The 17,605-nt window shown below is 43.6% G+C and overlaps 1 protein-coding gene across 19 annotated transcripts in view; it reads left to right on the top strand.

The window, feature by feature from the left end:
* The window catches only part of PTK2 (protein tyrosine kinase 2), a 758,583-nt gene that overhangs the window by 350,141 nt on the left and 390,837 nt on the right, over window positions 1-17,605 (top strand). For all 19 annotated transcript variants that reach the window (XM_069220826.1, XM_069220825.1, XM_069220824.1 and 16 more), the window contains one exon: window positions 6,951-7,030. In XM_069220826.1, the coding sequence (XP_069076927.1) occupies window positions 6,951-7,030 (80 nt within the window). The remainder of the gene's footprint in view (window positions 1-6,950; window positions 7,031-17,605) is intronic.

The following is a 17,605-nucleotide window of genomic DNA, read 5'->3' as shown; positions in this document are numbered from 1 at the left end:
AGTGTGTTAAGCGCATCAGTTGCCCCTGAAGGTGTTCTTGCACTAATAGAGAAAATCAACACACCAGCGAGAAATCCCAGTAGCTAAGCAGCCAGAACTGCATATCCAGCCTTGGTGCCTGAAAAGTCAGGTCTTTGAGGCCTTCCTGATCCAAACCAGATGTGTCAAGTCACTGTGTGCGCAGCTCAGGTTTAGACACTTGGATGCACACTGTGCACATACCCGGAGTATGGTGTGGAACCTAATGCATCTGTCTTATATACCGTGACCTCTTGTATTGAATGACATTGTTTATGTAATTGGCACATCTTCAGCTAAAAACAAGCAGTGTAGCTGTGCTACAGATCTACTTGTTTAAAATAAACTATCCGAATTTCAAAGGGGGGGAACCCCTTCTAAGAGTTCTGTTTTGATAATCTAAATTTCTAATTGTTTTAGCCATGGGATAAGTGTGAATTATCAATTGCCCGATTTGGCAAGTTTTTGTTTTTCAGCACCTACAGGCCATTTGCGGCTCTGCCGTTTGGGCATAGGAGCATCTCCCCCATCCCCTGCCAGCAGCAGACGCTGCAAACCTTTCTCAAGGAAGGGGCAATAAACTGTTTATTGTCCCTTCCTTGTGAAATGGGCGGGGCCATGGGGTGGCGAGCAGGAGGGGGAGTGCACTGTGCACTAGCCTCATTGCGCATGTATGTTTGGCCGACTGACGTGGGCCGGCCAAACATACATGCGCAGTGTGCTCTCTCCAGCCTGGCACTGCGTTGCTGGGCTGGAGAGAGCAAGCACAGACTCCCAGTCTGCCTGGGAGCGCCCTGGCTGGGAGCTCCCAGCCATTCTTGACGCTGCTCTGAGCAGCGTCTGGATTGGCCGCAGGGCAGGCTGGGAGCCTGTACCTGCACAGCAGGACGGCAGAGGGGAGTGGTGCGTCAAGAAGTGGCGTGCAGGTAAGTTCATTATTTATTTTTTTTAATTCAAATTCCTTTACCCTTTTGCTTGAATATGGTGGGACGTACCAGTAATTAGTTAAACACAGAGTTGAGCTGTCAACAAAGAGTGCAGCCCAGTGGCGTGTTTAGCCTCTGAGTGTGTTCAGTCGTACCAATCCACTAACCCTCAAGAAAGCAGATCTGAAACCTACTAGCATAAATTGCTCTGATTCCTCCTCTGTATATCAATAAAATCATCTTCTCATTTACAAGTTTCCCATCATCTTATTGCTAGGTTGAGTCTAAGGAGTATAGTGCCTAGTGTTGATGGGTGCAGGGTTCTGTATCGAGCCCAATACGCTTTATGGACATTCGACCCTAAACATCTTGAACGTGCACTTGCATATCACAACTCTGCACCCTGCAAGCGTTTCTTGCATGACCGTCGCCAAAGCTGGTGTGACACGATTGGAAAAACTGGAGTGAGCTTATTATTCTTTTTCTGTTTTAACACGTTGTTCTCCCTTTTCTGCCATGCAATCTTCAGCATGTTGGAGTTGCCCTGCAAAGAAATAGCTATATATTAGTTTTTGACATTGACTATCCACTTGTGATTGCTATAGTCATCGTCTCCATCCCTATTCACAGGTGTATTCCTCCCACCCTAAACCCCATCTTACCAGCACAGCCATCATGGCTTTTTAGGCATTTTGAAAAGTTACCTGGGGGGTGCCACAAGGGCATTTGCAAATGCATTCTGTAATTTTGGCACAATGATAATTTGTGTGAATTCACCTACAGCTGAGAGCAGCAGCCTTACCAGGATGTTATTCTTGCAACGAAATTTCCCCAGATCATTGTCCAAATTCTCTTGCTAGTGTGAAATGTGTATTAAAATTTCAAGTTGCAAGTATATAGACTTGTGTTCACCATGTTACCTCTACTCTTGATCACATTACACAGGCAACCCCCAAGCATACAGAATGCCACATGTCACTTGAGCAGATGTGAAGTGCTGTGTGCACTCTTAAACCTCCGAGTCAGACCTGAAGCCTGGCTTAACAAGACTTGGTTTAAGCAACCGCACGTTTGTGGGGATTTTCAGCTGCTCTCCGTCTCTATTCGAGTTTAGTTGACTCGCAGTGGCAGCAGAGTTGGCTTCAAACTGTGATCACTGGTGTGTGTGTGTGTGTGTGTGTGTGTGTGTGATATTGCTTTAGGGTAGCAGTGCTTTACCTGCATCACACTGCTTCCTAGTCTGTTGGTCAGTGATATTTGCAGGGAGGTCATAATAATTCTGAATATTTGAAACTACCGATTTTGGTTTGGCTTCTGACCATAAGAATCTAGGAGCCCTCTCGACCCATGTTGCTTCCTGCAACTGAGCTTCAGGCAGGGTCAGGATCCAAAACCGTCTTCTCCATTGCCTAATTTGTAAAATAATAGGCGCCTTGAGTTTTTCTCAGAAGGCGACACTCAGAAGCACAGAATAATGTTGGGATTGCGAATGACAGAGCTGCTTAGTCTGGATTAGACCTCAGACCTCTTTCAACTTCCAAGACAGTCCCTGTCCCTTTATTTCACTCTTGCAGGTTCTTTTTCATCCTGTTTTCTCCCTTTGTCATCGTTTTTCTGTCTCTGCCAGTCTTTCCTACATTTCGTTATCTATCCACAGAGCTACTTATATTTTGTGCAGTAGGAGCCTTGTACCACAGGGATGTGGGAACCAACTGCACCTCAATTATATCTGTGTGTTACTATCCAGCCTTGATGTACGTGACGCATGTTGTGCCTTAATTGCAATATAGATCAATGCACCTTTTAATGCCACTTTCGGTATAGGTATTGAAGAGCTTTTTTTTTTATCAGGTCTGATTGTGCAAACACATCTTTTGCCTTTCCCATCAATGTATTTTCCCTTTTTGCTTCAGCAGCATTTTTAGATTTACACCCTACAATGGCTCGGGCTTGTCCCGTGCCTGGTCTCTGTTCAGCTGTGTCTACAGGCATTCTCTGCAAGGGAACCCTACTTTTATAAGTGGAAAAACTTCAGTGCTTTTTCTGTTCAACACATTCTGTGCAGTTTTGGTTCACACGTCTCGTCTTATGATTCCCCCACAATATTCTCCAGGAAGTGTGCCAAATTTGCTTTTTCAGTAAAAGAATTGAATGAAGCTCATGTAGTTCCGACCTTGAGCAGTGAAACACAAGACCTTCATTTTTTGAGTTTTTTGTTTTCGGAAACCATGCAGTGTAGTTTAGTGACGAGAGCTTTGAGATGCAGCCTCGCGAGCCAGACACAACAGAACACCCGTGGCTGCAGGGTACTGCTTGTAGTACTAAACATTAAAAAGAACAGTCAAGGGAGAGGAAACGCTCTGCTTATAAATCGGACCGGTTCTGCCATTGCTATCATCGTTTGCGGCTGGCTACACGACTACTGGGCACTCATGACCCCGGGCGGGCCGGATAGACGTATAAATGCCAGCCATTCCAGCAGAGGCCGTACCTCTGGATCAAGGGTTCACCACTCCATCCCGTGTAATTAATGCCCCTACTAGCATATACATCTTATTCATCCCTGAACCAGGGGCCCCCCTAAAATAGCGCGAAGGGGGTACTCCCAGTGGCTTGTCCTGCTGTACAAAAAGCTCTTGAATAAATTTCATTATGATGCGTGCAGTTCTTACTGTTTTTTAACTTACTCACAGGTAATGTCAGAATGACAAGCGATGCTACTTTGCTGGCGCAATACACCACGTAGATGCAAGTCAGCAAACTGAAACGTGCTTTTAAAAATAGCCATTTTCACCACGGTAGTAAACATTCTGATTCTAGATTGAGGTGAAAGCGCCATCTAGTGGCCAGAACATCGCCAAGTGCTAGCAATACCATCTGATGAAAAAGAAAGAATGAAATAGAAAAATTAAGACCGAGAATAACAAAAAATGTTGCGTACAGAAAAAGGACAGAACACGCCTCCTAAATGAAGGTCCATGCAGGATGCTGAGAAATTTTTCATTAACCATAACTTCAGAAACGTATGCTAAATTGCTCAAGAAACGTATGCTAAATTGCTCAAGAATACCACTGAAGGAAATAATTCACACAGTCAGAGCCCGGGGACCTGCAGAGACATAAACAAGTATTGAGCATAAGCTGAGCCTTAAGACAATGAAAAGGGCAGTCGTCGATGATGGAATCAATCACAACAGACGCAGTCCGAATAAACCGATATCTATGTGTGGAGGAAACAGAAGCGTAGCAACATCTCTGTCCTGACAAGGAAGCGTGGCTTGGTGCCGCAAGATGGCGGAAGTCCTCTAAGGGAGCTCCCGACCGATCAAGAGGATCTTAACGGATCTGGGTAATGGACTGGACGTCCCGCCCATCCAACCTTCTGGACATGCCCCTGGTCTCCGGAGCGGGGAGTTTCCCGATTGCGCACCTTGGTTTGGCTGTGGTGCCTCAGTGGCGGCTGGCAGTATTAGGTGGGAGGAGGGGCGAGAAACACACTCATGCTTTCACACACACGCACGCACATCCATTAACAACACACATCAACATTCAAACATACACGCACGCACCAATCATTCATTTGAAAAGATCACACACACTTACCTTCAGCCTCGGAGGTCCCAGGGTTGGGACTGCTGCCTTTCCTCGCTGGCTGCCCTTAGGTCAGCCAATGAGGGAAGGCAGTCCCAACTTCGTCACAGAGTGGGATGAAGTCAGTGAGACTGCTGACCCCACCCCACTCTGTGACGAGGTGTCACTGATTGACACTCGCCCGGGGCGCTTCAGGGCTTAAACCTGAAGCGCCAGGGTTGAATTAAATGGGTGACAACCTCGAGGCACCTTTGCTGACCTCTTCAGCCCAGCAAAGTTCAGCTCAGGCAGCCAGGAGTCTGCGTAAATTGCGCATGTCTCGCTCCTGGCTGCCTGACCTGAACATGAAGAGTGTTTGTCAGGCTGACCTTTGTTCAGCCTGACCGGCACTCTTCATGAGGTGCCTCCATTTGAACTGGCCGCTATCACGCGCCAGGGCCAGTGACCTTGCAAGCAGTACGTGTGATGGGTCGAAGAAGCTGCGTGGCCAAGGCTTGATGCAAAAACGCCTTTGCGTAAGCGACCCGCCTTGGTTTCACCTCACCCTAATAATTATTGTTTGCTAACTGTTATCAACTGCCACCAGTGGTTAGCCCCAAGCTGCTTCCCCGTGCACACACGTGAATGGGACTGTGCCGAACTGCACGGTGCAGGAGTGCGGTTTTGGAGGTTGCCAGAGGTTGAGTCTGGTTATGCCTCCCCGGTCTGCACCCGTGCTGTCTCCTGATAAGGGGTAGGAGGGTTCTCCATGAGTGCCACAGCAGACCACATTGGTGTTGTCAACATTGCCCATTGTGCACCATCCTAGTGCATCAGTGGGGAGGCAAGCGATCAACTTTATCACACTTTTTATGCTCCATTACGCTCCTAGATTGCAAGGCTCAGAACTGTCTCCCTGGTGGGGAGGCTGCGAACTGGAAAACCTCATCCCTTGCTCATAGCTCCCATGATGATGCAAGATCAACTAGAGGGCACATCCCATAGGCCCGTGGCGTCGGCCATGGAGTGGCTGAGTGAAGGAACCCCGCCCCCCATGGAGACAATTGACATGTTTATTCAAGCTACTGCGGAAGCTACAATGACACTGGAAAGGAAAATGGAAACAGTGGTGATCAAGTTTGCACTGTCACAAGTCGATCAACGGAAGCTCTTGAATCATATGAAGAAGAATGAAACGCCCTTGTAAGAGCTTAAGTCACAAATAGTGGAGCAACGCAACCAATTGACCAATCTCTCAGATAGATTTTTTTCTTTTCTTTCTAAGGCAGGGTAGAAGATGCAGTGTGACCATCCTGGCGCAATAATATCCATATTAGTGGAGTGCCAGAGTGGTTGAAGGGCTCTGATGCCACTAATTTTATGGAGGACTGGCTGTCCAAACTTCTTCAATGTGGAGGATGCCCATCGCTTCCCTGCTTGTCGCCCTCCACCAGAAGCTTCTCCTAGGCTGGTGGTAGTCAAAATATTAAACTTCTGTCTCCCCTGCACAGAATAGAAGTGTACGTGTCATTCTCATTGGTGCTCTCTTGACTCCCCTCAGCATGCTTCTCTGAGGTACAGAACAAATTACAGGAGTGGGTGCCAGTGTTCCAGTGGGTGCCTAATATACTCTGATGTGGTCACGTCCGGTGGGCATAGTTGTGGCTGAAGCTGCATGTGTCACCTGATGGCTCAGGAGTGTTATTGCTAAAGATAAGATTTCTGGACCAACGTGATGTCTGGAAGGGTATTCTAAAAGTATCGGCAGGATACCTTTTGATCAAAAGCCCGGGGTCCCAGGATTAACAAAAAGTACTCTAATGTGGGTGGTGAGATGACAGGGGAAGCTCCTCCCCCTGCCCAACATGCACCCATTTACTAAATACCACAGGGTCATGGGAGATGGCAGGTGGGGGTGGCACGGTTGCCCTCCCAGAATCACATCCATTTAAGACCAGTCATGGAGATGTAAGGATTCAAGGGAAAGGTACACTTTTTAAATGCAATTGTTCTTAAAACCTTTTTTGAGAAAGTTGAAAGGTGGTAGACCTAGCAGTATTTTTTTTAGCTAATAAAAATTACTGAGTGAAACAAACTATCTGTCAAATATTATAAAACTAGTGAAATATTAGGTTTTTTACAACCCTCCAGTAAACTTTCCAGAAGCGTTTTGGATGCAAATTTTATGACGTGCCTGATCAGCGTTCATCTTCTGTTATACTCTGCCTACCTTTGGCACAAAGCTTCTTGCATCGTTTGAACGCTGTGCTTTTGCAACAGAAGCCAACAAAACTGTTATAAATTGTCATGCAATTAATGACCTCTTTTTAGCAAGTAGTCTGTTTCAGCAGGTGCCATACTACAAAATAAATGACAGTGACAAATTGCAGCAATGAAAATCTTATCGGTATTTTACATTTTTGTTTTTTTCTTTAGGTAAAAAATGACTACATGATGGAAATAGCAGATCAAGTGGACCAGGAAATTGCTTTGAAGTTGGGCTGCCTTGAAATCCGGTGAGATTGGTTTACATTTTTTTTAAATAAGTTAATTTCTTCAAGGTTTCAGTTTTTTTTCAAAACATTGTTATTGTGTACATCTGGTGCATTTGTGTAAATAACGAGTGACATCTCTGAACCCTCTCCGGAACATCTGGTGTCACTGGCGTTCTTGTTGGATTATTTTTCCAGTGCTTCTCATTTGTCACTCGATTCCTGGGATCTATGATGTTGGATGCTCCCTGTTTCTGCCGTGCTTGCTCTCGAGGCTGCTTACCATGGTCTGGTAGCGGGTACCCCCCAACTTCAACAATTCCCATGCCGCGGTTGCTGTTCAGCTGTGTCTCTCCCTGCTGGCGCAAACGCTCGGCTTTGCCAGAAGTAGCAGGATGTATTCTAGGTTCAGGGACCGGAGGCGCTGTTTCACTCACTGAAATGTTTCTCGCTGCCTCTTAACTTCAGTAGTGTAGTCTGGATAAATGTCCACCGTAGCCATTCCTATCCACCAGTGCCCATGGGGCCCGCTCCACTTGTAGGATGTGACCTCGGTCACGGAAATTAAGCAGCCTTGCCCAATGGGCCTGGGTGGTGCGCTCTATGTGCCCTCTATAGCATGAACATCTTCAATGCCTCACCGCCTATGCGCCCCCTCTCCACCTAGGCACCTCCATGAGGAGCCTGTCCACTAAGAACAGTTCAGGGGTTCGGTCTTTTGATGTCTACGTCTCTCCCCCCCCCCCCCGCCCCCCTGACCCCCAACCAGACTGACATTGTTCCTCTGGGAGCACCCTTCGGCCTCCTCCACCCTGCCTCTTTAGTGGGCAACAGTTTTTTGTCACCCTTGGAGTCCCTAGGTTTCAGGCTAGTCACGACATGCTCTTTTTTTGTCTACCCTCTCTACCAGTTTTTTATGGTCTGTCCCCAGGAAGCCTAGGTCCAGGGCTACTACATCAATTTCGTTCTCCAAGGCGCTAAAATGTGGCTTTGTGGTTCATCAGACTGCGATTTATTTCAGAGGAGCCCAGTCTGCAGGCTTTATTTTGTTGTCTAGAGGGGTCTGCAGACGATCCCATCTTCTGCACCTTTGTTAAACCATTCCACTGCTGAGCCTCGGGCCCTGTCCCCTGGCAGCCCTTCGTGGAGTGGTTCCGCCCACCTTTTTCTCTACCCTCTTTCTCTGCTTGGGATATGTTTGAGGGTAATTCCCGGCTAGGCCTTCAAAACCTGAAGACACCTATAGCCTTTTGACAGACGCTGCCGATCTCAGTAATGGGCAGATTTGCTCTCTTGAACATGGTGGCACTACCACAATTACTATACCTACTCTGAACGCTCCCTCAGTGAGGGCCCCAATATTATTTTAAAGAACTAACCTCACTTAGTACGGCATTTGTATAGGGAAGAGGGCGGCTCGAGTGGCATACGCTACACTCCGGTACGGCAGGGAGGGCTGGCTGTTCGGATTTCGAACTATACAATTTGGCAGCGCAATTGCAGTTGCTTGCTAGATGGATGACAAGTAGGCGGCAACAGGATGGGCCCATGGATGGGTTTACAACTACGCATCTTGCGGTACTTGGATTGATCCTCCGAGCTGAGGCCCTTTCCGGCGTGGGCCAGTGGGCCAGCAGGCCTTGAAGACCATGCAGAAATGCTGGAGAACAGTTATGAGAAAATGGGATATTCAATTGCCATACTCCCCATCGCGGTCCTGCTGCTACTGAGAGGTGGAAGGAATTGGCACGGCTTGAAGACATGGACTGCAGCAGGCATAACTAAACTCGGTGACCTGTTCCGAGATGGGATTCTGACGCCCTTCAAGACGTTCAGCGCAGAATTTAGTCTTCCAGGAGGTCAATTTTTGAACCATGAGACAGCGCTGGCAATCATACGTAGGCACTGGAGGATGGGGGATGTCGAACCGCTTACTCATGCATGCTGTTAAGTTCTACAAGCAACAGAGACAGTGAAAGCAATTACTTGTCTATATCGACATTTACAAACAGAGACTCTCAGGCCCATAGATGGAATACGGACCAAGTGGGAGACAGACTTGGGCGCCTCCATATCAGAGACCGATTGGGAGGGCATTTTGAACAGAATACTCAGAGCCTCTAGAAATGCCAGATTTAGGCTCATCAATTTCTATATCCTATACATAGCATATTTATACCCAGAAAGGATCAATAGATATTTTAACACAAAAGAAGCGGCATGCTATCACTGCAGAGAGATGGGGGAGTCCTTTATACACATGCTGTGGACGTGTCCAGCTTTAACCCAATACTGGACGCAGGTTGTAAAACGCCTAGCTGAAGTTATCGAAAAGCCAATCCCACCTACACCCGCCCATTGCTTACTTTATTGGTACCCACACACTGCTAAGAAAAAAATCACCAGCAGATTTCAGGAGCTGGGTCTATTGTTAGCCTAGAGGGAAATCACGAGAAAATGGAAAAAACCCAAAGGCCCTTCCTTGTCGTCCTGGGTAAAGGAATTGGAAAAATGGGCAGAATGTGAAGGGACCCTGCTGCGTATGGAGGTACACAATGGATAGGAACAATGGAAAATGCGCGAGTCTCGGAACTACTAGTCATGGCCCTGAAAACACCCCCCAGGAGGATTAAATAGAGAAGAAAGGACTACAGGGCATAGTGAGAAGGTTGCAAAAAACAGCAGCTACACAACAGCTGCGCTGCTCACCCACATGGGCTCAAAGAACATACTAGTTCACCTGCCACACCACACCGGCGGGAGGAGAGAGTGAGGGGGGAGGGTTAATAATCATACCCCAAGCAGTAGGTAGATGTAGACGTGAAGCACCGATTTTGATACTGCAGATTTTGCAAATATACGTGCATAATACTGAAATCTTGTGCTATAATGGAAATATACGGATGAAGGCTGCATTATTAGGATTGGGGGGGGGGGAATTGCTGATTGTTTGAATGATGTTATGCAAAATCTAATACATTGTGTTTAAACAAAAATCAGGGATATGGCACCTTTGCCAGGGCCATTAACAATCTGGTCTATGCTTATCTGAAGTTTTTGGACCTCGGTCTTAAGGTTGAGGTGAAAGTCCTCTTTTTTAAGTTTATTCATTCTAGTGATGCCTAGTTAGGGGTTAGCTAACAGGGTAAACAAAGGCGTACAGTACCACAATTTTAAACCAGAGCGGGAGAGGATATCTCTAAAGAATGTTTTTAATGTGGAGGGTAAGGGCCAGAGCATGTCCCATGGTACCAAGATGTAACTCAAACAGAATTAAAATTGGTTTCTGAATTAGAAGCAAATAAGAGAGTGAAGGAATTTTGCGTCATGCCTCAAGTGGTGACTTTTTGTACATGCCACAGGAAGCGGCATTACACGAAATCTTAAAAAATAAAAATCCTGTACCAGCAGCTCCCACAGTGGATAGTGAGTTGACTGTGGGTGAAGGGACCCGAGAACACTCCCACAACTCTTATCCTAGTTCGCATGGGCCTTTAGCATTTAGATCCAGATGTCCTAAAATATCCACCCAAATATGGGTTTTGTGTTGGAAGTAGATATCAATGAGAGGAAGGTTCTTTCCTTAAGGGATTCAGTTGTTTACTGGACTGTGGTTCAAAGGACGCATCCCACACTTGAACAGGTCAGCAAAGGACTGGTTGGAAGACATTATTTTGGCTGACAGAATGAGTTACTGTACACTGAGACTGTGAACCCTGAACTAGGAGTCAGCAAGAAACTAATCGTTACCCTATTACACATTACTTTACTGTTAACACTTAACTGTCCTTTGCCATTAGCTGGACACTTGGGCATTAGAAAGAACCAGAGCATGTTGGACTCTTTATTTTAGTCGCAATGTGGTGCAGGGATACAGAAGTTCTGCAGAACCTTTAAACGACAAGATATACATCAAGAAGGCAATCATACGAACAAGTAGGAGTTTACATACTCATTGTTTTTATTAATTTAATCACCTGGGTCCAAAACAACACATTTATCTCCTTGGCTAGAAATGAAGAAAACACATCTAATCCTAATGATATCAAACCTATTATTACATGGAGATTGGAAAAGCGCTAAGACATTCACAACATTTAAGAGTACTTGCTTACTTCCTCACGGCTTAGTGAGATACATGTAGGAAATTTTATTCACTCGTGTTCTATAAGACTTTGACCTATAGTACTTGGTAAACAAGTGAATAAATAACAGTGCGAAGTTGCATATAAAGCGATTGATTGAAAGAAAAAGCAGTAGTCAAAAAGGAGATGCATAAAAATGCAGAGTAAAGGGAAGAAAGAAAAGAGTAGGAAGATTATGTACAGTTTACTAATAAAGTTCATAAAGATTGTAGCAAAAAGTAATTTATACTGAGTTGATCTGAAAGTGCAGGGATCGAAATCTGAGTAGTACTCTATGCAAGTCAGAAAGCATACATTATACTAACGTAATTTCTTATAGTGCATCTCAATTTGGCTGCATCTTTTTTGCAAATCATGGTTGGATATGGTGCTGTTGGTTAAATGTACATTATTCTTATTTAGAATGTTTTAACTTAACGGAAAGGGATCATAGAAAGTCTGTTTCATAGTACAGCTCTGTGCTTGCTATGCCATATTTTACGCTGTCAGAGTTTTTTGATAACTTATGGTTGCGGTTCCATGTTGCGAGTAATATCAGCAGATAAATCCTAGTCGGGTCTCTAGTTTTTACAGGAATTAAACATTCTTGCTTGCTTTCTAAAGTTCTGGCATCATTCCATAGTTAACGTGAGACATTCGGGGAACATTTTGTTCTGCTAGTGACTGTTTAGAAGCTTTCTAATGAACAAAATTAATTAAAAAAAATCTGACTGGAGCAAAATCTATTTTATACTCCAATGAACTGAAAGCGCAGGAGTTGAACCTTCCACAGTACTATATTCAAGTCCAAAGCACACACATTTCACTAACATAATTTCTTATTTCTCTTCATTAATTGGCGACATCTGTACCGTAAATCTTAGATTGGATATGAAGCAGTTGCTGATAGTCAGACTTACATTAAACCTATTTCGACTGCTTTCACATAAAAATGCGTTTATACATACATCTTGATTGTGTTCTAATGATATATTGTAATTGGGGTATCTTAGGCAAATTTATTACTGTAAGTGTCCCAATCCTTTCTTGGGCGAGTGGTGCAAGGCTAAAAGCACATTATGCGTTACTGAACTCTCAGGTCAAGAATGTGTGTTGTTAGTCATGCAGCTTGAATCCAGGTATGTATATTCCCCAACGTATAGATTCAGAAACGTTCTTTTTTCCCTCAGTATTTGTTTTCTATCTCCTACCCTTCTTTGTTTCTTTCTACTACTGACGGCTAAAAAATATGATGTCCTCAATCCTGTTTTACTTTGTTTCGTATGTGTACAGAAACCAGAATTTCCTGAAAGCCCTAAGGTGCAGTTCCTCTATTTTTAACAAGCCTGATTGCAAAACCTACGTGCACTTTGTTATAGGGTCATTTTATTCTAAGCACTAAAGTATAATTTCAGTTCATTAAGTCATTAATATAATGTCCTCTGATCCATTGAGCATCTTAAAACGAAGACATGTTGCCTAATACAGTTGCAACATCTAAAGAACTCTTATAAATCCATGATCATCCCTGATCGTTGCAAACGTTTTTTCTCTTTTTATACTTAATCGTGTCACTTGGACACATCATATTTATTAAGAGTAACCCCCTCTTAAAAGTTATATAGGGTTTTGTGGAGATGTTTTATGAAATACGATTATCCAGTAAACGCGAGGTACACATTTCTGTTAGTAATCTTGTAAAATTGGAAACCCTTCTTACTGTAATTTGCCATGAATCACACTTTGTAGTTTGCAAAATCAACCTGTTATTGTTTTTTCTGCTTGTAAAGTAAATCATGCCTGTTAACCATTGATGCTTTATTGCCTGTTTGGTCTATAATAATGTTTGCATGTCCTCTCTCCAAGAAACATTTTCTATAGATTCAGTCTCAAAATTATAGGCAGCATTAGATATACATAGCCTTGTCCTTAAAAGTATTCCCCATAGGGAATATTACTAATCCGGTACTTCAGATGTGCTGTTAAAGCATGTAATAGACTATTCACAGAAGTAGGTTTTCTAAACAATTTAAAATGTATTGTGTTCTAAAATATACGTCACAGTCAGGAAAGAAGATGTTAAATTTGCCCAATTCCTCCTATCTCTATATTGTGCTCATTTATATTGAGTGCCTGATGTAACTTAACCAGTTCCTCTGTGGCACTTTTCCTTATTAAAAAATGCATAACCTATGAAGTGCAGCTAAAATACTTTATTCTCAAGGAGTTGTGCATCTGTCGTGAAGATCCATTCCCTCTCAAACCATCCCAAAGCAGAGCAGCCCTTATCCTACTTGATTTGTCTGCACTGTTTGCCACGGTCAATCACCATTTGTTGATTGACCGTCTGCATAGCGCTGGAATCAAAGACGCCACCTTGGCCTTGCTTTATTCCTCCCTTTCTGATGTGTTCAGTTGGTTGCCCTTAAGGAGTTTACATCTGATCTCTTTACCTCATGGGGTCCCTCGGGGCTTGTCACTGAGCCCAACCCTGTTTAACAATTATGTCACTTTTCTGGCCTGCCTGATTGTCTTTTGGGTATTTGCTAGTATCCGATGGTGACGAGACCCAGATTGTAATTTCGCTTTCTAGCAGTGACAACAACACAGGAGAGACATTCCGGAACTGCATGTACGCAGTCAGCATTTTGATCAACAACTGTCTTAAATTAAATTCTGCCAAGACTGAGGTCATCTTATTCAGCAACAGTGTCTCCTTCTGATCCCCTTCATGGTTTGTCCTAAGAGCTAGGAATCCTTCTAACACCCATTAAGAAGGTGAAAAACCTTGTAGTTATAGTTGATGAGAAACCAACCTTCAAAGATCAAATTAATGCAGTCATTTCTTCTTCCTTCTATACTCCCAGTATAATAAAGAAAATTGGTCAGTACATTCCTTACAATTTATTGAAGACAGTTGACTCATCCTTAGTCTTATGTAGGCTAGATTATTGCAATGGCCTTTATCAGAACTTGCATAAGAGTTCCTTGAACAAACTTCATATGTTGCAGAACAATTCAGTGCGGATGCTTCTGAGCATACCTAGTTTTCAGTCTGCATCCAAGCCCATAAGTACGTTTATGTTGGCTCCCTGTAAAGCAGCGTATTGCCATCAATGCCCCTTGCTTTGCATTTAAAGCATTGAATGGAATAGGCCCTGACTATTTGAAGGAAAACTTAAATTGGTACTTCCCAGTTGAACGTTACGGACTAGTGTCCAGAAAGTTGATTGTTCTCCCACTTCAAACATTCCTCGCGGGGAAACAGAAGCTTTGTTATCTGCACTGCCTTAAAATGGAACAGTCTTCCAATAAGTCTGAAAGTTGCCACCACTTTATTAGCCTACAAGAAATCCTTGAAAACCTGGCGATTTTGCAGTTAGTAACAGCTCTTTAACCTTGGTTGCTTACAATGCCAAGACGCCGCCAGACATTTGTGCGCTACAGATTTCATCATCAAATAAAGTGAACCATAAGAGGGAACAAATCTCGAACACTTTGCTGTGCCACTCTTTTTAAAAAAATTTTTTTTAAGTACATTCTCATTAAAAAAAATAGGTGGGATTCAAAAGAAATTCGGGGAGATTCATAATCATGTCTGCGTGTAACAAAAGGTTTGCAGGCCTACTATTCAAAAAACTTTTATGCAGCTTAGTCCGTCTTTTGTGAAATTAATGTGTATATGTATATATATATATATCTGTGTGTATATAATTATTTCACATCCATTGTGACTAGTAACATATTCACTCAAGAGGTGTCATAAATGGATTTCAGAAAATCTGTGGTGTCCTTAATATACGAGGCCAGGATTCATACTAATGGTCAATATATATGTATGGGGATTCATAGATTCTTTTAGTTAAAGAATTATTACCAGAAACCATTGGTCAACCAGGGGTGTTTTGTGGATTTTAGGCAAAAACTGTATAATGGGAGTTCTGGATTTGGCTACAGTGAGAAAGCTATAATCATCATTATTAAATATGGCAAGCTCCTTCCATTTAGTTAATGTCACAGTTAACTTGGTTTCTCAAGACTTTAAATCTGTTCATGTCGGTTGTATGTAACAAACAGCATTATTCAATTGTTTTTAAGATTCTTAATTATAATCATGATGGTTTATAACAACTACCCCACCATTTATCTGCTCTCCTTATCATTTGTATCATTATTCTGTTGAAATTTCAAATATTTTTTTTGTTCCTTAAGATTGAATGACGATTAAATAAAATGTGCTTTATCAAAATCTCGCAACACACAACGATGGAAAATATCAATCCAATTGAGTTGTAAGTCAGGAAGTAAGACCTGTGCACCATTGGTGACACTGCCTGTCGTAGATGTGCCATTAGATTGGATCTATATTGATATTGTTGGTCTCTTTGATGTCCCCCTCAGTTTTCTGGCATAAGTACATCTTAGTTGTGATGGACCATGCCATGCTACTAGCTGTCCAGAGCTTGTACCCCTCAGAACCGCTACCACTATACTGCTAGAAATGGCACTCATGGGAATCTTTTCTGAGGTCAGATTCCACAAGACAATGTTCTCTTACAGAGAAACAGATTTCATTTTTGGCTTAATGAAAAATATGTGGGAGCTACGTGGCTCTCCATATTGTACCATACACAAATAAATGGGTTGGTGGAATGCTTTAACAAGACCCTTAAGGGGAATGATGGGAACGCTGCCTAATAACCAAACAATTAAGTGGGATCTTCTTTTGTTTATCTACTCTTACTTGTCCGCAGTGAAGATGCACAGAAGGCTTCGAGTTTCGGTCGCTTTAAAGATCTCTTTGGGCAACCAGTGGGAGGCTCACTCAGCCTTATTTACAGATGATTGGGAAGGAGCGTCTGGTTCATTTCAGAAGGCTGAGGTGGACTGTGCGATTGGACTTGGGAAATTTAGGGCACAATACATGTGTCAGATTAAGAAACACCCTCAGGCTAGCCAAGAACTGATGAAGGAATGATATAACCAGAGAGTCATGTTTTATGGACTCCAGGAGCATCTAGAGCTTTGATGATAAAAGGTGAGGGCCGTTGAAGTTAGTGCAGAAGGTTCCTGAAGTTAACTATCTGGGGGACACAGATGCCATATGGCAATTCAAGCTGGTGTCTCATGTAAACCAAATGAAGTCATACCTTCAATGAGATTTTACAGTTAATATCCTGGTAATTCAGAGGAGGTTGCGAAGGACCATTACCTACTCCCACTATCTATTGTGTAGCAGTGGGGAAAATAGCGCTGTATAATGGCTACATCTACCCCAGGAACAGGCTTCTGAATAGCATAAGTAGTGTAGAGAGGTTTTTGGCAGATTTTTCCCATCTCATTGCTCTCAGTGGTGAACACCTGCATATGTCCATGATATATATACACAGGGGACAGCTTGCCAATGAAAAGCAGAATGTCGTACAAAGCCCAGGAATACATCAAGGCAGCGATTGCTAGTATGTTGGACCTGTGATCAACTGAGTAATCTCTTAAGCTGTGACCAGCCCAGCTGTGTTGGTTCCTAACATGGGTCCAGTGACCTCAGTTTTTATGTAAACTACCGGACCCTCAGTGAGGTAGCCAGAACTGGTGCACACATGGTTTCCCCCAAGCTGACGAACAGGTGTTCTGGCTAGGTGTTGCCTGTTGCTTGAGTATCTGTAACCTTCCCAGTGGTTATTGGCAAATCTCACTGACACTTAGCACCAAAGAAAGATCTCTTTCTCAGTGCCTGAGGGGGCCATGTACCAGTTTAGGGTGGTGTGGTTTAGTCTCTATATTGCAAATGCCACTTTTCAGCTCCTAGTGAACCGTGTTCTTTGAAGGTTAGAAAAGTTCAGCATAGCCTAATTAGACAAGATTGGTCTGCTAAGTAATTCATGGGAGAACCATCTAAAGCGCCTAGAACAGGTACTGCCAAGTGTACAGAGTCTAAAACTGACCATCAGGACAGCGAAGTGCCAGGTAGGATAGTCTTCTGGGGTTTACACTGGGCATTAGGTGAGTAACTGGAACCTTTGCCCTTTTGATGCCAAGATCTTATATAGGAGGTCCCACTACCCAGACCGATGTTAAAGCTTTGTTTTATAATTCACTGGTTATTACAGTAACTTTGTTGCATGCCTATAGACCTACAGGCATCTCTTGACAGCTCTGACATCCCAGAAACAGCCCAAAAAAGTCATGTGGACTGGGGAGTTTCAGTTGGCCTTTGAGGACCAGAAGGTTGCACTATGAAGTACACCTATGCTGTCTGGTCCAGTCCCTCATTATACAAACGGGTGCCTCAGACTTGGGAGTTGGAGCAGTTTTCTCTCAAATTGATAAGGATAGCGAGCATCTGTTGGCATTTATCATGTACAGTCTGCTTCCAAGAGAATTGAACAGGGTTGTCCTTGAAAAATGAATGCCATGTTAGTTTGGATGTTGGGGAGATTACGGCCTTATTTGATTGGTACTAAATGTGTGGTCC

This window comes from Pleurodeles waltl, chromosome 2_2 (genome assembly GCF_031143425.1).
Source record: "Pleurodeles waltl isolate 20211129_DDA chromosome 2_2, aPleWal1.hap1.20221129, whole genome shotgun sequence".
In the NCBI taxonomy this organism is placed as follows: Eukaryota; Metazoa; Chordata; class Amphibia; order Caudata; family Salamandridae; genus Pleurodeles; species Pleurodeles waltl.
Note: the sequence above shows the minus strand (reverse complement) of the source record. Positions and strands in the feature narration are given on the sequence as shown.